A 20,470-nucleotide genomic window follows, 5' to 3' on the forward strand; every position below is an offset into this window, starting at 1 on the left:
TCATTCATTGTGTAAGTTATTGGTAGACTGGCAATATGTCATGGCACATTAGGAAGAAGGTTTTCCCCCTCCCTTTCCACAATATCTGATCTAAACAAAAGCCTTCTAAGGTTTCTTCTTCCTTTGTCACATGAACAGAGCACGTATTTTTGTTTCCCGAATTTATGCACATCTGTGGAATTGCAGATAAATAGAAGGGCAGAGTAGCTTAATGTGTTTGTCTTCCATTTGGCAAGTGCTAAATGCAATGATTATCCATGTCATTAAATGATATGTTTATTGGCCAATATGAATGGCTGCTGGTTCTGCTGTCTTTATTCAGCTGAAGGGTACCAGACGCCTTGATAATGCTGCTGGATTCAGTAGCATCTGGTCTGAGCAAGGGTGCCAGATTCGAACTGCTCAGCACGAGAAGGAAGGTGGTTGGACTAACATGGTCATTGCCCAATGCTAACTGCAATTCTTCCTCTCTCTCTCTCTCTCTCTCCTCCTTGCTTTACCTCCCCCTAGTCTGCAACAAGCCTTTGGGAGGGCTAAAAGCAAAGTTATCTGAGATTCAAATGCTGTAACATAAGCCAGGTGGTTTCTTCTAAGAGTGATCTCAACATTTCATTATTAAAGTGGTTTGATGTAATCAGTTTTATACAAGTTAGCATCATTGCACCTTTGCAAAGTTGCTGTGAGAGTAAAATTCTCTCCACTGAGTTTTAACATGACATAATTGACACGTATCAACTGTCTATGAAGAAAAGGCAGATTAAAAAAAATCCACCTTTGGCCTAAATAAGTGCAAATCCAATACATTAATGAGTTGCACCTGCACATCTGAGGCTGGGTTTAGATGAAAAAGCCAGATTCAAAATGTGTTAGTCCCTGTGAATGTCTCAGGATTTAAAAGAATTTGAGATCAGGAGTTCATTTATTTTACTTTCAAAATTTCAGTTGTGTCGTCCCTGTTTTAAAGATATAAGAAACACCTGTGAATATTCTGTGTAAAGAAAATGTTTCTTGTAGAGAAGTATTTGAATATGTGGCCTCAAAACCTTGAAAGCATAGACAGAAACTTACCACTCCCTTTAGGAGATAGGCCAGCATGCAGAGCTGTTCACCGTGCAGGTACCTATACCTTCATGCACCGCCTTGTGTGTCAGAACGATGCAAGCAAAGCAAGCTCCTCAGAGTCTGCCACTAACTCTACTCACAAGCTAAAGATTTAAAAACATATAAGGTAGATATTAATTGCAACAATTAATTAGTTACTGTTCTGCCCAGATAGCTGACTGTCCATACCTGGGCTTTACAAGTAACCTGCAGTGCACCAGAGAGCCCAGTCCGCAGCTGAGGCCAATGAATGGCGTCTCCAGTGTGTCTATGGAGCTTGTAGCTCTGCTTTCTCTTCAGCAGCCCCCAGTTTTCAACCGCCTATCGTTTCCTTATGCCATTTTGGAGTTTCCAAGTGGCACAGACTTAAGTGTTAAAGCTACTTGTTGCTGCATCTTGATTTCTTTGGACATTTTCTGTTCATGAACCAGCTTGGCCTATCTCAGTGTAGTGACCAACTGTGCTAGCTGGGATGGCAAATGTATTAACCGAGATGATCATTTTAGGGTGAGGCTTTAAAAATATACAGTTCAGGGTTAGCACAGAGCCAGATGCCTGCAGCTGGTGGTGAGTGATGTGTGAAATGCAATGTCCCCCTCGCGCTGAACAGACAGTCACAATGTCTTGCTCAGCCAGGGACATGCTGAGGTGTTTTTTGCCTGCCCGCGGGTTATGTGCAAAACCCCACCACTTCAGTATGAGTTTTCCCATCTGTCCCTTTTCTCCAGACCTCTCAAATGTTATGCAGTAAAATAAATATTGCTTATTTGAGGTCTTTTTAAATGTAATTTGATTGCTTTCTTCGATGGTATGGACACAGTGGTACTCTTAAGAAACAACAGGAAGAAATTTCCTAGGAATGACTTCTACAACAGAGAAATTTGCTACAACTGAGCCTACCAGAAAGAAATCATCTGCGGTAACTAGATGAATGTAGTTAAAACAAAGCAAGTTACAAATCCCTAGCTGGTCCTTTGATCGCGAGATGTGAAGGTACCCCCTGAGCACATGCTGCCGGCCGTGTCAGAGAGAGGATGTTAGACTACCCGAAATTCGATCTGACCCAGTACAGTAATTTTTATCTCATGATTGAAATGTGTTTTATCAGCACAGAGCAATGTTTATCTGGGTGGCACGTAGATGAGCGGCACAAGTATGAATCCTGCTTTTCGCTGATGCTCTGTGTCCCAGTTAGAGACTTGCACCAGTTTATCACATTGGCATCATTGCACTGGTGATAACTCAGGAATTTTTCTCTAATGCAGAAATGTTCTGGATATTCCTTATACCAACAAGCCATTTATTTATCTGGCCTGCTAAGAGTAGATTTGTGAAGAAGAAACAAGACTGTGTTGTCTAATAATGTTTGTTCCCAATTCATTTTTCAGTAATAGAATACCTAAAACTGAGCCATGTTGATACAGTTAAAGAAATGTTAAACTAAAAAAAGTCTAGCAATGCTCCAGATAATACTGTGTTTCTATTCTGTATTTCACACTGGAAAAGAATTTCTCATTGCTAAATGTCACATTTCTGAAGAACATGAATCTGTACAAATTTCAGTGTTTTAACACTGTAAATACTTCACATACATAAAAACACTTCTAGCAGTTTTTTGCCATTTCCAGAAACTGTAATAGCTTTCAGTTAGTTTAATTTTTTTTAGAAAGTTTGGGTGTCTTATGAAAGCAATAATAGTTGAATTACTGGCCATTGAGTGTATTTGAGCAGTAGCCATTCATATTTCAAAAAAATATATTTTCTAGTTGGTGATTAATACTGGATTAGGAAGCAAACTTTCTTGAGAACAAAGTACATGGTGGTGGTAATCCCCTTCCTGTAATCGAACTCAAACCGCTGTTTCCTGGTTACATTTCTCTTGCATGATCCAGCTAAAAATATTAAGATGAAGCTGACACAAGGGGCTACTGTCATTGTGCAAGTGGCCAAGCGGCTGTCACTGGCTAGTTTTTACTGGGATAAGAAACATCTCCTTCTGTTTTTTATTGAAGCATTTGGATAAAAGCTGTGACTTGGAAATACATTATTGTCAGAAAAGAAAGGGTGTTGTTTCCTGGGACAGCTCTATTTTATTGTAGCAGTAATGGTATCCAACTGACAAAAATTTTTTGCCTGCAGATGTTTCTCTTGCAAGACTGTTGATTTGCTACGAGACACTGGCTGGTAAAATGCATCAACCTTTCGTTCATCATTGCCCAGAAAGACAGTGTGCCGGTGCCATTTTATCAGCAGACGATAGTTAGACATCAAGGTTATTCTTGGAAAAAGTAACACTGTCCCTAATTCCTTCATGCCACTAAATCAATCCAAAATAGAAATTTACTGCTGCTTGAAACATAGCACAGTATATCCTCTGAGGTTTAGCACACTCATCCGTGCCACACGTGCCCAACCTGCAGCTGATGGACATGGTATAACCCACCAGGAGGCTTCCCGTGCCCAGCAGCTCCCTCCTCTTCCTTTCCCTCCTTTCTGAGGGCTGCTGCCCTCCCCATGTTCCACCAGCCATGCACCCCTCCAGATCCAGCGTACGGATTTGGATTAAATCCAAAAGGACTATGTGATTGTTTTACCTGCCCATTTGTACATGTGAATGAAAGAAGGAGGTACCTCTCTGGAGGGGGGAAAAAATCCACGTATAGATTTTAAAATAGTCAGTGGAGAAGAGTATTCTGTTATTCTAATGAACTGCTATTCACTTGCATTTGGGAATTTGCCATTTATCTGTGCTTTGAATCTGTTTCATTTCAACCTTCAGTGAATCTTGTTAAAATGTTGGATTGAAGAGCCATCTACAGCAAATGTACATGCCATATGTACTTTGTATATAATGATCAAGTCACCCATAACCTTCTCTTTGATAACCTAAGTCAGAGGAATGATCAAATTCTGGGTTACAATCTCTCTGCAGGGGGTATAAAGGCTTAGAGTATTTAGTATGTATTTAACATTAGCTTGGAAGTTAACTCGCCTTAAGTCCTGGCAGGAGCTTCAGACCCTTGGCTGGTGAGGGAGTAAGTGGGTACAGGTGCATTTTCCTTCCCCAGTCCTGCAGGGAGGAGGGATCCTATCCTTTCTGAGAAGCAAAACATGGGGATGATGGACTTTTGCACAAATATAGATGAGCTGAAAAGGAAATCACTGACCAGAGCTTGAGAGGTAGTGACCTAAGCAGTAGCTCCTTGAGCCTTTATCAGTGCATGTTTTTGTTAGAAATGAGAATTAGAAATATATCCTGCAAAGGTCAGTGATAAAATCTGTATTTTATTAGTAAAGACACATATGTCATAGAGAGTTCAAATATATGGAGTGTACTGTGAATCCAATAGCCCTGGTATTTTTTGCATATTGTTCCTTGTGTCCCGTTGTGACATCTTCTGAATGTCACTTAACTCTTGGCCTCCGTGATCCTTTGCAGAATTGCTCAGAAGCAGTGTTGCATCTCCACCATAAGGGAGAACAGCTGCCTGGCTGGCATGATCGCTGCTAAGGAGGGAGACGTGTGTGGACCAGAGGAAAGTGAGACCTGTGGAGGATCGTCATATAAGGTAAATTGCTGTGACGCTTCTACTGGTTTTGTTCTGAATAAGAGGTATCTTCATTTCAGGCAGTTAGCAGTAAGTTCTTCATACATTATTATGGGGCTCAGTAAATTTTAAAGTTGCAGGAATGAGGTGGGAAAATTACGCAGAGTTATGGATTTGGGGTTGTTTGCGTTTAGATTTCAGTTGTCTGGTGGATGCAGTCCCTTTTAGAACTTCACAGTAATGGTGATTTGAATAATTTCCATCTTCATTTTTAAAATTTAACTTGGTGTATTACTTTTGCTTCCTCACTTTAGAAGTAGCTGAAAAGAACATTTTAATTTTTCTCTCTATGGTGTAGAAGACTTCAGGAAATGATAGGCCAAAACTTAATCAATGATTTAATGGGAAAACCCATTACTGAACAGTTTGCTTGGCTACAGTTTTGAATAGTAGTCTCATTTCTCAGTCAAACAAAACGGTGGACTAGAAGAGCAAGCATTTCAGATGATGGTGGAAGCTTTTGTTCATAAACAAAGGCAGACCATTAACCAATGGTTCAAATTACAAATCATGAGCCACCGCCTCAGCTGGTATAAATTAGATTTGCTTTATAAGAGTCAATGGAGCCAAACCAATTTAAACCAGTCTGAAGATTCAGCATCTTGCTTGCTTGCCTCTCTTGTTTTTACCAGAAGGGTACACTTCAGAATTCATTTAACTCTGATAATAATTTACATAGCTATATCTAGGCTTAAGTGCAGCTTCCGTTGTCTCAGCAGGAAACTTATTAGTCCTGTCTGTTCTTATACATCAGCGATCCTTGTGAATAACTGTTCACTGGTAAGGGAAATACACGGACATGTACTGCGGAGCTAAAGTTTAATTAACTATGACAATTTGTCATTTTCAAAACTATTATTTACTTGGGTCTGGAGTCTACTATTAGAATACAAAGTGAAATGCACTGAACTTGTGCATCTGGGAGCAGGCATTAGTATTGCTGAAACGTGTCGGAATTATTATTCTTAGGTTTTCACCGGGGATGTTCACCAGGCAGGCACAGCACCCGGAGGAAGCCTCACCTCCCTCCTGGCTTTCCTCGGGAGGCGGTGGGGAGAGCAAACTGCTTGGTCAATTCTGTCTTAGTTGAAACAAGTTACAAAATATTAACTCTGTAGAATAGCTCCTTGTGCCGGTTTCGGTGTCATGCTTTGCTTCAAGGGAAACCATCTGAAATGGCCAAATTCACAAAAGAGCACCTTTGCCTTCCTCTTTAGCTCCTAGGACATTGCAGCTACTCAGCGAAACAAATAATAAAAATGAATAAATGTGGACTTAAGAAAGACGTTTTAACTTTATTATAGTTTAACATTTCTAGTGGTGGTCTCACAGAAAAAGCTGCCAGTGAGCAGAGGTGTTTATCCTGACCGGCACTGCTACTAGTGACTGCTGTGTCCAAGTGTCGTAAGTCAAAGTACCTTATGGGGAAGGTAGAAAGGTGAGTTCGTCGCCCCAAAGTCTTTGCAAGGCTTGTTTTCACTGTCCTGCGAAAAGCTAGGGTTCCTACATTCATGTAATGAATGCGTGTAGGCCCTTTTCAGGTAAAAACCCTGTAAAGGTGGGGTCTTTGCTTTTGCTTCAAGATAAACGCAGCAGGGCCAGTTCCCTGGGCCCGGGGATTTAGCCAGCCCGGGATACTGCTCTCTCTCCTGCACACTTTCCCTCTCCCCCTCTCCCTCTCCCGCTCCCCCTCCCATTCCCTCTCCCTCGCTCTCTTCTTTTTTTCTTTTCTTCTAGTTGGTGAGCTTGTGTTCAATACAGTTTCACCTTAGGCCGATTTTCCATGTTGTTTCCTCTAAGACAGAAAGCACATGGTTTTAGGGACTTCTCACTACTGGACACGCCACAACCATAAGTCCCATTGTGCTGGATTGCAGGAATGCTTTTGGGGAGGAACACAAAAAGTTGTGAATCTTGTGAAGCAGTGGTTCTCAAGTTATGTTTCTCAATATCGATGTAAAAATAGTAGTATTTGCTATTAATTCAGTTGTAGAATTCTGGTAAAGTTCAAAAGATGATAAATAGAATATTAAAACCATTTAAGTTTTTGCATTTTAGAAGAAACTTTTCAGCAAACACATTTTCCACTGGAAAATGAGCACTTGCTTTCATCTGGAAGATACGTCAACACAAAAGTGTGTAACTGATTTAATACCCACTGTGATGCCTGCACATAGGATAAATTGTGAATCAAAACTATGACTGAAAAAAGCCATATTTTTCATGGCAACATTTTCAATATTAAACAGCACTTCAGTAAAAGCGTATATTACCCTTAACTTCCTTCATTTTGAATATTGAAGCTGAAAAATTATACCAAAACTAAAAATATTTACAAAAAGTAAAATTTTTATTTCATAAAATTTTGAATTTGGGGATTCTGGACTTGGGGAGGATGGAAGGATTTTTCTCATTTCTAGCAAGATGGTAATCCATTATAGCTGGATTTTTTTTTCCAAGAATTCTTTTGAGAAAATAACTTCAACTCCTCTAGTACCAAAGATAATTCAGCACCTTCAGGACCTGTACTGGAAACTTCACAAACACATATCTGGGAGCCGATATCAGTCTCTGCTTTGGAGAAAGTGACAGCTCTTTATGGCTTGCATATTTAGAAACGTGAATCACTTTCATTGTTTTATTTTGGGACCTTTCAGATTAGCAAGAAGGGGTATAAATATGAGCTGCATCCAAAGGTTGTAGGTTGAGCATGCAGGGGACGTTTATGAGTTGTGCATGTTGGCATGAGATGTGAAGGATCCCTAAAGCTGCAGGGTTTGGAGCTGGAGAAAGGTGGCTCAGCAGAGGCGATTCTGGGGTTTGGGCTGTTGGTGGACAGGTTTCCATGTCTCCCTGGGGGAAGCAGAGCCGGTGCCGATGCTAATGCCAGTCTGGGGTTGCTACTCGTGAAACGTGATCCCTTTCTGTTTCCATACTGTGTCCTGCTCTCACAACGCCACTTCTGCTATTGGCTCTCCCCAAGTCAGAGATCTCTCTCCTGGGAAGCGGGAGCTCAGTTTGGTTTTCTTCTGTTCAATTCTTGGACTTTGTGCTGACATAACTAACTGGTGCCAGGCTGAATTATGATCTTCATTTTATGTGTCTGACGCCTGGTCATAGACTGAATATTTGAATTGTCTGAAATCACTTCTTCTCGTTCAGAGAGGCTGTTCCAGTGTAGCTGCAAATTGCAAATGAGTGCTGCCGTCCTGGATATCTTGACTATCAAAGGATTTACAGAGGGAAAGAGACTCCATCTCTGAGCATTTTGTAATTATTCCATCAGAGTTCAGGCATCTAAATTTATATATTAGGGATGTAAGGACATCACATACAAATCCAGGAAAGCATCTTCATACACGTATGATCTCTGTATGCCTCCGTAGCAGAGACTTACAGCTCCTCTGCTTCCTTGCTTGATTAGGGATCTACTCTGCCTAAGGACTTTTCTGAATCGTATTTGGAATCTGTTATAATTTGTCTGATGTACTTTTGTGGCCCAAACATGCAGTGGATTTGTATGTGGCTGAGTAAAGCACAGCATTGCTTTTGTCCGGCACCTGCACTGGAGTCTGCAGAAGAGGCTGCATTTCAGGGATAACCCATTGCACCAACCTGTTGCTGAACTCCCTTTGTGCTCCTGCTTTAGCTGCATACATGAAAGGAATAGAAAAGCAGATCATCCCTAAAATATACCTTAGCCTTTCTGTTGTAGCCACCATCTCAATGGGATGGTGTCCAGGACAATCAGGTAATTAAAGGCAACAATAGGTTTGCAGAGCAGTAGCGCATAGCGAAAATACTCTTTACTGTCACACTGATGGAGCTCAGGGACTGCCAATGCTCCTAATATCTGTGCAAGGTATTTTAAATTCCTTTTACATCACCTCAGAGAGCTAACTAGACTATAGAGCAAAGGAGTATATATCTGTATTATTTTACTTATAACATACTATATGCATAGTCATGGCTGTGTGCAAGAGCTGGGAAGAGGTGATCTACAGCACGACTACTTGCTTCCTTGCGCTGTTGCTGAAATGCATGTCACAGCTAGACTCTGCATTTATCCTGGTTGTGATCAACCTGTTTGTGTAGGGATGGCCAAAACAAGTGCAAGTAAGGCTCTGACGTCTGCAACTCTGTAAACCTTAAGTGCTTTTGCAGATGCTCCGTTGTTAGAGAAAGTGCAGATGGGCTCCAGGTGTGCGCGTGGACTCCCCTCTGAAGCAGAGTGTGTGAGAGAGGCTTGTTACCGATGGTCCTTTTCTGTTGCAGCAATGCTGTGATTGCTGTAATCTGGGCCTGCGATTGCGGAGTGAGGGGAAAACCTGCGAGTCCAACATAAATCTGGGCTACCCCTGCAGTCATGTGATGCTGTCCTGCTGCGAAGGGGGGGATCACTTTATTCATCCGGAAATAAAAAAGCATCCTGAGCCTTTGCCGACAGTGACACCTGAGAAGGGTAAGTGTTTCATTTTTAATGAGAAGAAGCTGCAGATGGGGTCTCTAGCTCACACGATCGTAAGAGGAGGTGTTGGAAGGACTCATGCTACAGCAGAACAGCCTGCACTCTCAGATCAAGTATAGAGACTCACTTGTTCTTAAAACGGTTCTGAAAGAGAAAAAATATGTAGGTGTTTCTGATACTCAGAACATACCTGCCTTTTTGTGTTTTTTTACCTTGAGTCACAGAGTGCAGAGACCTGTTACACATCAAACAGAAGCGAGAAATGTTCTCTGGGTGAGAAAAGTTTATTAAAGCCAAGCAGTGCAGAATACAGGGTGAAGGCCAGCTAGGTGAGACCTGCCTGGCAGCTTCCCTCCCTTTTATTTCTTTCCTTTTTTTTTTTTTTCTTTAAGACCTTATTGGACCACTAGTGGGCAGGAAGCCACCAGCCTTATGTAGGAAGCAAAGGTGAAGCTGGTCATTGTCTTTTAGCAGCAGCAATCCTGAAAGATTCTGCATGAAACAAATTATGATTTTTTTTCCAAAGTAGGCCATGGATTATGATACCAAAGAAACCTTCTGGGAACAGATTTCATAACCCACTGAGCTAAAAATACAAGTGTAGCACTGAACAGCCTAGCACTTCTCCCACTGCATGCACTGGAGAAGCAGCAGAGCATTGCAAGTTATGCAAGTTTTCTTGTGCTCTTTCAACGTATGAACATAGTGATCCTGAAGAGCGAAGTCAAATCCCTGCAGCCAAAGAGGCACGACAAAGGGAACGTGGCAGATCTGGAGCTTAGCGAAACTTCTTCCTTGAGCCCGAGTTCACGTTCCTTTGAGTATCACCCTTTAGGCACCTGTTATGAATTGCAAGATTTTTTAGTCTTTATGGGTAACCTCAGGGATATCCTAGGGTTCAAATTTTGTCCATGCTCTTTGCATGAACTAATGTCTCTCTAATAAATGCAAGGATTTATTTCGACCTAGCTCAGACCTCACTGAGTGCATTTCTAGAGTTCAGAGACCGTGGACCTTCAATAAGGATCAGATTTAGAAATCTCAGGAGATTCTTTCCAAAATTCTTTTTTTGGAGAGTCTTTTTAAAAGAGGAAGACTTTAAACAATTTTCTAAGCAAAAATGTGAAAGTTTGCAAAAGATTTCTGACCAGGATGAAAGATGAAAAACAGGTAATGCATTCTCGGTTTCCTTTTTTTCAGAAAACCATAGCTTGTGAAACTCCTATGTGCAAATACAATTTTGATTTTTTTTTTCTAATGCTCAGAGGATATTTATTTTTTAGTACAACCTAATGTTACCAGTGTTTTCATATGGTAACACTCTTTTTCATTCTTTCTGGTCTCTGAAAATTTCTGCAGAAAAGCACACAAGAGTCTCTTTTCTGGAACTGTTCCACTATCAAGGGTTTTGACTGTTTTGTGAAACTGTTGCTGGTAAGAGTGAAAGAGTCCTTAGAGACCTGCATCATCTGCTGCATGCACAATCAATGTACAGCAATTGCAGCCCCAAATTGCCCTGTCAGAGCCCTTTGGCGTGGCATCAGTGGAGAGCACAAGTTTGCATGCATGTGTTTAAGAAGAACTGACTGAGGAACTCACTGAACAATTAGTTTAAGTGTCACAGAAGGTCTTAACAAACTTGATCAATAAATGGAAAGAAGGCTAGTGCTTTAAATGCAGTAGATAGGATAACCATGTCATTATTAAGTAGGTCCCAGAAAATTTGGTGAAACAGCTAACACTAGCTGCAAAAGTAGCTATAAATCAATGGAGTTAATGGTGTTGGAAAAAGTTTACCAACTAACTGGATAACTTTTCCTGCTGAAATTAGAAATTCAGTGTGGTTCTACTGTGAGGCCATTTTCAGATGGGGCCTCGATGTGATACCTTGGTACAAATAATAGCAATGGTATTAGTAGTCAGTGTGAAAGGTGAGCTTGTGACCTTCCAAGGTCACCCTTTTTCACAGTGCCTCCAGTAAAGCATCCGTCCCTCCAGCCTTACAGAATGATGGTAGTGGACCTTCAGCAAAATGATCGGGTCTTCAGGATGCATACCTTTTCTCTTGTCCTTGGAGTAATGTTTCAGGTAGATTTTGCTGTATCTGGAGTTTGTATGGCCAAATGTTCCACACAGTATGGTGCTAACGCCAGAAGTAGTTGTTAGAGAAACCGTGTTTTTTTTGTGTGGTTAGTTTCAGAGACTGACGATCACAACGAAGCCTTGTCCATCAGTAATGAAGCTGAACTGTCAAATAACTTGCCTGGAGATGACCTGGATGAATGTCTTATCTACGGTGGGGAACTCTGTCAGCATTTGTGTATAAACACTGTGGGGTCTTACAAGTGTTCGTGTTTCCCAGAATTCACTTTGCAAGATGATGGGACCAGCTGTTCTCCAGGTGAGGAAAACGGGCAAGAAACCCCGAATGATGGTGTCTTTGGCTTTCCACCTTCGCTGATCTACCAAGCTTTCCTTTGTTGTCTCTATATGGAACAGCAAGGGTCTGTAAATTCCCTTTGACAACTGTTCAGATGTATCAAGTTTATAATCAGGAAGCTCACCTTAATCAACAGTCTCTAATAACTAAATGAGGGTTAGACTGGCGTCTTCCATTAGCAACTGAGAAAAAGGAAGGTCCACTCTTCATGCAAGTATTTATGGACTTATTCCTTTTCTCCTCAGAAACCTTCAAGATAATTACAGGATAGAAAAACATAGATTTTGGAAAATTGGGGGAAGTAATGATTTGAACCAAATCCTATCTTCATAAGAAGGCCTAGTCTGAGCCTCTGACCAATTTTTTCTTCAGGTCTGATTGCTGGTTATGATTGCAGGATTTTCTCTGTGTGTTCTTCCTTGTTTGCTTGCTTTCCCATTATGTATTTAATTTTGACTCTTTTAATTCAAATTCTTGATTCCCCACCAAGAGCAAGAAGTAGAAAAGAGTGGAAAATTTCTTACGAACACAGTTTTCTGTTAGCACTGAATAATATATGAAACTGAAAAAATAACATTTTACAGCAACACTTTGAAAAGAACCTGAAGGAGTTGATGCATTCAGATTTCTTTGAAAATCCCAGCCTGAAGTTTTTTATGGGTGATGATGCATGGACATTTTTCCTGGAAATTGGACAGGTTAATAGTGTAAAGAAGAATGCCCTTTCAGGAAACTTAGATTATGCTTAATTTTTATGCATCTGTGGCATGAGATCAGGGTGGGTATTTAGTATGTTCAGATCATGACTTTTTTTTTAAAAAAAGAGGATTGGTAAAAAATTTCTAATGAAATACATTTTGTTCATTGACTCATTTTGTATTTCACAGTTAGTTTCCCTTTAGATAAACTTTATTCAGTTCAGACACATGGCGTTGCTTCCTGAACTTTAATTTTCCATAAAATCATTCACATCTTTCAGTGACATAATATCTAAATATATCTAAGTGGTGGAAGTCTTAGAAAGAACATCTATTGTGCTGTAATTGTTTTGATGTCTAGAGTTCTCCAATGGCAAGATTTCAAATCAGATAATCTGAAAAGTCAAAACCTTAGATTAGTTACAAGTGCTTTCAATTATTTAACAAGCAAAAGAAGTGTTGCCATCCAATGACAAAATTCCTTAGACTTCAAATACTTTTGGCCCAAGCCAAATAATGAGCATTCATTGTGTCATTCCTCTCAACATGATGTTATAGCACTTGCATCAATAATGTGTTTGACTATTTCTGGGGCAGCTGTCTGCTCTGTTGTTTATATTAAAATTCTGGGGAAAGAGCCTAATCCAGAAGAGGTAAAGAAAACGGTTCTTATTTTAGTTTTGCAAAATTTGACTTGTTCGCTCACCTGGAGCATGTGTATATTTTTGTTTTGCTTTGCTTTGTTTCTCATATGACTAACTCCATTAAAACTGTGGATTTGGTTTAGTACGTTTTGTATCTGGGTGGTCAATACTCTGGGCAGTTCTGCAAGACTGCGGTGCTGACAGCCGTGTCTGGGGGTGTAGAGGGGTTTGCAAAGCTCAGCTCAGGTGTAGGATCAAGGTGAGGGCAGGGGTCTGGGAAGGAGACACCCGAGACGTGTGGAAGGAGTGGGGCAAAGCAGGGCTGCTGCCAGCGCTGCCCTCTGAGCTGTTCGGAGCCTGAACTGGCGACGTGTATCGAGCACGAATCTTGACGTAGGTGCAGGGTAAGTGTTAGGCTCCTAAGAAGGAGAAATAGCAGCCATGCAATAAGTGAGGATCTCAGGAGGCTGCCAAAGCAAACTGAGGGCAATTTCTGTGTCCCGGTGTGGGGTGCTGGGTCAAGTTAAAGGCTGGGAGAAGGAGGTGGCAGGGCTCTTCACTGCTGGGCAGGGTGAAGCAGTACCTGCTCTGCCTGCCGGGGCAGCATGGGGGCCTTTTGCTCGTTATGGTGTTGTCTGCGCACACGCACATGTGTCGCGTGGCCTCTGCGTGGAGACCCACACCGGGCAGCTTTTAATATCACAACTTGAGTAATTTTTACTCCTGTGGTTAGATATAATGCTTTTACATAGGTACCCATCTTTCCATTCATCTCCCGGTGCATTTCCTGTTCTTTGCTGGACTCTGAATGCTTCTGTATTTAATTTTTGCTTTTTAAAAGGTGTCACTGTTTTCATGAGACTTGGAGGAAGTGACGCTCTTGCAGAGGCTCTGTGAGGCAAGAAGAAACTTTGCACTGGAACCTCATCAGCTACTTCTCACTTCTTTTATCTTTGTCTGAGGAAATCATTTGGGATATGCCACAAGCAGGTGTCTTGCTTTTTCCTCTGGTGTGCCGTGGCCCATTGTACTCCTGTGACTGCATTTTTAAATGAAATCGCTCTTCCCCCACCCCAAACCTGTACAGCGGTCACACTCTGTCACTTACTGTTGTCATTGCTTGGTGGCTCACACTTTGCTCCATGTGTCGCTTGAACTAAAACCAATGGGAACAGGGCACATCCCTCTTAAGGAAGAATTTAGCCTTATGGATCGAGGCTTCCATTTTGATGATATTTAGAAACTGGATTACTCTTATTGATGTAACAGAACTTTTTGTAACTATTCTGAAACTGTTGATGTTACTGTTTGTTGGAAATGTTAATGACAGATACCAGTCTTGTTTCCTACTTGGCTGTGGAAAAAGTCATTTCTAAGGTGTCTTGTGCTTGTAAAGATGGGCCTCTGTTTTTCATCCTGTTTTGAAATGGGATCCCATTTCATCCTGTGTTGAAATGGGATGGGCAGCATAAGTTTAAGGACTGGTTTTGAGTTTTGCTTTATTTCTTGTGTATCAGATGAAAAACAGGCACTGTCTTTACAGTATACAGCAGCATTTTAAAACTTAACACTTGCTGCTTGATTAATTAAATGTTGACGCATTGTATTCTACAGAAGTTATTTCCAGCCAGCCTCCCTTGTCCATGCCCCTGGCGTTTGCGAGTGTCTCCGTTAGCACGCAGCACTCTCCATGCGTGTGCAGACCGTTGTCTGCAACAAGTACAAGTGAGGTTGCAGAACTGGTTGTTCACCTCCGTGCATTTTATACAGACAGTTATCAAGGTCACTAAAATGTTTCCTCCTATGACAAAACACAGCCGTATGGGATGAAGGGTCTGATGGGGACTCTTGGCTTGGGATGTTTGATGGATGCGATGATCCATCCGGGACCCGTCTCTGCCTTACAGATCCTGACAGAAGACAAGCGACGAGGCTGGAAGCAGAAGCCACCATCCCTCCAGCCGCCTCTCCGGCTCAGCCTCTGCTCATTGTGTCCTTACAAGAAGAGCAGGATAAGTGTAAAGGTATGTCAGACAGATAAACTGCGGACACAGATGGGTGAGGAATGTTTAGAAGGGTGGAATAAAGTTTCAAACCTCCCTTCCCCGATCTGATTTCAGCACGCATCCTTAATTTGTTACCTCTGGCATAAGGCCGAAGAATTGTCAGGGGAAACATGAGGAGGTAATTTGAGGCTATGCTCTGATTTCAGGGTTATTACACACTTGCTATTTAGTTTAGGGCAAGCAATGCAGCTGTGCAGCGTAATGTGAGCAATACAGGTAGGAGGGAAACAGGTGTGTTTCCATGTAATAGGAGGGTTGTAAGTCGTGATTAAGGCCCCCAGAACAGATTTTTAGAGACTTTATTTCCCATTTCGAAAGCTGGGATTATATTTGGGTGACCCAGAGTTTTGGAACTTCAGCTGATCTGTGTTGTGAATTTTAATATATTTTGCAATTTTGCTTTGTATAGATAATGGCCCGTGCAAGCACATCTGCAATATTGTGGAAGGAAATGTTGTTTGCTCTTGTTTGTCTGGATATACTATCATGGCTGATGGGATTTCTTGTGAAGGTGAGTAAGTGGTTAAGATTCACCATGGAGACAGGGCTAAAACACTTTAATATTGATCCCATTGATCTTAGACCCATAGGCGTTACCCTAAGCGTTCTCTATTTTCAGTATTGTGAAGTGCAAGTGGCAGCACAGAGGAAACCTTCCTGCCTTTGAAATGATTTGGCAGAAGGAGTAGCAGATCTGCTTCGCAGATAACTCCTGAAGCACATCTATCCAATGTGTTTATTACAGGGGAATTTCAAGTGAAGGCAAGCTGGATTTTGTGCTGTCCAGTCACCCTTTGCTCTTTTCCCTCTGACCTCCCACCCTCTTGGTGCCTCTGCCCAGCGCGGTCCCTTCTGATTTCCACAGGCCCTGTCCAGCTCCCGTCTGTCCAGCTGTGCGCAGGCAGCTTTCCCGTGACAACAAGAGCAGCTGGCACGTCGGTGTCTCTGGGAACCCCCTCAGAGCCAGGGCTCTGCCTTGTTACTAGTTTTGTTTGCTTGTGTTTCTCCTTGCCTTGAAAGTCTGAATCTATGAGGCTTCGCTGGTTTGAAGAGCCTGCCCTTATGAGCCACTATAGCTCCATGGTTTTCCCTAACACTGAAGTCCAGGCCTGGATGGTGATGAACAGTGAATTTCAAAGTTGCATCATGATCATTCACATAATATAAATTTTAAATGGGCATGTTTGGACAGTCACAAAGGAGATCTTTGCACAGCAAAGATTTGGAGGTCAGAAGCAGTGCCCTATGACCTTATGACCTTAATTATAAATCTCTAAGTATGGGACCAATAGCAGCCAGCAAACAGAAGCTTCTGATGCTCAGAATTGTTCACAAGTGATCCACATCACTCTTAATCTCACATCTTATTGAATAACAAATCATTCTGATGAAATTCCAGACAGTCTGTGAAGAAGATGAGAATTTAATATCACAAGATAAATGTTCACTCTGCACTGCTTACTCAAGTGTGGAGGAAGCTAATTTGATTAATTAATGTCAGAATCAAAATGGGCATTTCAAGGCAGTCTCCTTCCTACAGGAGGTGAAGAAATTCAGAAATGTCACTGGAAGTAGTGAGTTTAAATTTCAATAAAGGACATTTATAATCTCTGTTAGAGAACTTTGTGAAGGTATGAGTGGTGATGCACTGCAGTCGGTTCCCTAGGAAGGCTGTGCAGGGAATCTGCGCTGCTGCCTGGTTTTTAGGAACGGTTCCTTCTGCAATGACAAAGGTGTAGGGGCAAGAGCAAGGACTAGATGATCGCTGAAGGCTTGTTCCAGCCCTGTTTTCAGTGTAGCACTGTAAATATTATAGCATGGTGCTGTTGTAGCAGCTCCAAAACACTTCATTTAGAGAGCTCCAGTGTGAAAGAAATGTCATCTCATTTCAGAAATCGTTCTAATAGAATTCTGTTTTTCCCTTTTGGTTGCAATATGTTGATATAGATTTGGATGAGTGCCTCACAGGTGCTCACGCTTGTTCCAGAAGACAATTATGTGTGAACACATTGGGATCATTCTCCTGTGTCAACCACAGAGTGATCTGTGCAGAGGGCTTTATACTCAACAGGCATAGAGAATGTGTTGGTAAGATGATAGGTATAAGCCGTTCACCACAGCATCATAATTCTTCATGCTATGCAATGCATTTAAACCATTTGTGCTAAAAGGCTCTCTGACCATCTTTGCATATGACATTTCAGTATGAGTTAGTAAAAACACATGTGCACCATTTGCTCAGCCATTTAACATCATGAGTTGTATGCTATTTGGCTTTTTTCACTAGCAATACATTCTCAGGCTACATATAATTTTGCTCGAAAGTCATAAAAGTTTGTAGGTTTGATGACCACAGCAGTACTGATGACTATTAAACTGGACTAAGACAACATAACAGTTGATCTCTTTGGACAGCGTCAGTGCTGCCAAATCCCCAGGCATAAAGCAGCAGCAAAACTTCATAAGTGTAACTCCAGAAATCCGCACAGGTCCAGGCAGAAAAGACCCATTTCAAAATGCTGGAATTTTAAAATTCAGATTAGCCCTTTGATGATTCTGGAACCGATTTCTCAGTACAAAAGTGAAAGATGCATCATAATGTTGCAATATCACTGCTGCTATTTAATTTAAGAAACCAATCTACTTTTACCAGTGTTCAGTGTATTTATGAGGATTTCACTTGCTTCAGACAACAATCTCCTGCACTTATGAAAGAGCTTCCGTGTGGGATACTCTTCCAGAAGCCAGTCAGGCATCTGAGTTGCGGGAGTGTTGTGTGGTAACGCTTCGAGAAGTGGAGCTCGGCTCTGCTCTGCTCTCCGTGTCCACGGACAGCTCTGGTCACAACAGAAATCAGGGCTGCCTGTGACTATAATGTCATGTGTGAACACATAGCCTTCTCCTATTCCCGTCCTTCTCCCAGTGCTTATAACATTGCTTTTCTCACCATCCCAATCTTGCAGTGTCACAGCGTTTGTTTTTGTTCCTATATTTTAAAGCTCTAGGATCTCATTTGATTAATGAGCATCATATGGCATGAGGGCATGACCAGGAAAGTTTACACAATGTCATAGTTTCAAGCAGGAATGTGATTTAATATCTTCTGGATTTTCTTTAAATTGTCAAAATTGGTTTGTTTGTTTGTTTTTTTAATCGGATACTGCTAAGCATACAAATTTAATGTAATGATTTAGTTTAAATTAAATGTCTATCAGAATGCCTCTGGAAGGAAAGATGCCTTTACAGTTAAAATATCAGACTGGGAAGTGGAAGCATCTGCAGTTGGCCGCATTCTGCATGGTGCATTTCATAGCTTTAACAGAGCCTGCTGCATGTACCACACTGCTGAAAATAAGGTCTGTTAAGTGAGCAGCTGAAGGAGCTGCCTCACCGTGTTTTCTGCTTCTGAAAATCTTGCCCTTTAATCCCTTGATTTTTTTCCCGGACTGTGCAGTAGGGATATATCTGTCCTTTTCTACATCTCTCAGCAGTGTTTTGAGGCTAAATTAATGCATGCTTGTCAGCAGCTGTGGCAGAAGGTACTACAGAAGATGCCAAGATGATCCTGTTATTCACTTTCTTCCTCTCCTGGTCTCTTCCCCATGACATTATAGCAAAGTTTTACTGTGACTGATATAAGACACACCTCAGACATTACTAGTAAAAATGAAAGACACAACACTTGCTTGTAAAGCTAAAAGATCCTCTTATCCTTCACTAAATTTCACAGTTTGTATTTCTCTAAGGCAGTTCAGGTTTTACGGTTATCCTTGTTAAACAATCTGGAAAACGTTGGAGTTTCTCTTTCTTTTGAACAGATACACCCGGTTTTCTCCCTACTGGTATGCAGCTCTGCTGTGTGTGTGGTGCCTGGAGAACATTTGCTGTATTTAACATTTTTCCTACTTTTCTAGTCAAAGGGGAAAGCCACAAGCAGACTGTGGTTTCTGATTTGTTGAACTGCCTTGCTGCTGCCATATTTGCCTAAGGTATCCTTTTCCAGCTTAACTGCTTTTATGCTCCATCTTGAGCTATCTCAAACCCCATGAGGAAAGCTTTGGTAATTTGTTTGCAAATTGTTGTTGTTTTAATGATGTTACTATGTGCATATTTCAGGGAGGGGAGGAACAATCCTTGCAGAGCAGCAAGACAGCTGATAACCTTTTGTCTCTTGAATTTCCTTTCGTCAAACTGTGGAAGATTATAATTCCAGGTGCATTCAAGAGCAGATATCCAGAATTCCTGAAAGGCAACCATGCACAAGGAAGAGCCACCAGCTGTTTAAATAGCTTGCACACACCACCTTTGTGTAACTTTTTGAATAGATATTAAAATGTCTTTAGGCCTGAAAGCTCCGTGTTCTCCAGAGATAAGAGCCAGGTTGGATGTTTTTAATGTGGATTGCTTTTCTTGGTAACTTTCAGGCAAAGTCATTACAACCACCCACATACACACTGACAGAAGACCACTGTTTTATTTTCTTTCCTACTCCCATCTAAACTTTTCCCTCCTGTCAGAGTGGGCAGTAAGTGGCCACTTTATTGCTGAACCATCGGGACTGTACATGAGTACAACCACTAGGAAAGGGATGGGTGGTTGCAAAGGAACAGCAGTTCTAAATAAAACGGATGTTTTCCATAAAAAAAATTGAGCTGAAGCAATTTGAAGAGGAAAGAATTCATGAGTAACTACAGACACAGGACAAAAAAGTCTGCCTTTCACGTTTTTGAAGAATGTGCAAAAATCTGAATTTAATGTAGAAGTATGTATTGAAAAAATAGTAGTAGGTAAATGCCAATATTCCTTTGCAAAAATGTCAGCTTCTTAGCTGCAACAGATACGCTCAAGGATCATGTAAATGTTCCTGTTTTCAGCAATAGTTCCAGGAAAAAAAGTTATGTGGCTATGTTTCACTCCATTTTTACTGACACAGAGTGAGGAATGTTGCTACCACACACATAGACCTAATCAATTTGTCAAAAATTAACTACGACTCTCATTTCAGTATATTACTGAATTATTTTTTCCTCTTATTCCTGTTTTTATAAATATCCTCTTGCCCTACCCCACAGTCTTCCTAACTGCTTTGGATGAAGACAAAAGTTGGTCCAATGTTGGGCATTAACTTTGTTTCATACTGAAACCCTAACTCCGTTTTCTCTAGTGCTCTGTCAAGAATGCTACTGGCTTGTTGAGCTGGTTTCCAGTACTGAAGAGAGGCAGGGTATTGGCACTGTGATGGCAGGGGGAAAAGAGAGAGAGGGGTTGTCCTGTTTTATAAAACTATTTTGAGCCTTATCTTCAACCCTCACTCCCTTGTGCCTTATGGGTAGAGCAAAGCAAGGGTAGTAGGTGCAGCGTGGGCTGAGCAGAGCTCCTGCAGGAGCCCGCGTGCTGCCCCCGGACAAGCTGGTCGCTGAACCAGGATCTCCAAAGATGCCTCTT

At 41.5% G+C, this 20,470-nt stretch overlaps 1 protein-coding gene across 1 annotated transcript in view; it reads left to right on the plus strand.

The window, feature by feature from the left end:
- The window catches only part of FBLN2 (fibulin 2), a 79,528-nt gene that overhangs the window by 41,700 nt on the left and 17,358 nt on the right, over positions 1-20,470 (plus strand). The window contains exons 3-7 of the mRNA XM_026076748.1: positions 4,541-4,670; positions 8,985-9,171; positions 11,372-11,578; positions 14,867-14,983; positions 15,435-15,536. Of these exons, the coding sequence (XP_025932533.1) occupies positions 4,541-4,670; positions 8,985-9,171; positions 11,372-11,578; positions 14,867-14,983; positions 15,435-15,536 (743 nt within the window). The remainder of the gene's footprint in view (positions 1-4,540; positions 4,671-8,984; positions 9,172-11,371; positions 11,579-14,866; positions 14,984-15,434; positions 15,537-20,470) is intronic.

This window comes from Apteryx rowi, unplaced genomic scaffold, assembly GCF_003343035.1.
Source record: "Apteryx rowi isolate R43461 unplaced genomic scaffold, aptRow1 scaffold_111, whole genome shotgun sequence".
Lineage (NCBI taxonomy): Eukaryota > Metazoa > Chordata > Aves > Apterygiformes > Apterygidae > Apteryx > Apteryx rowi.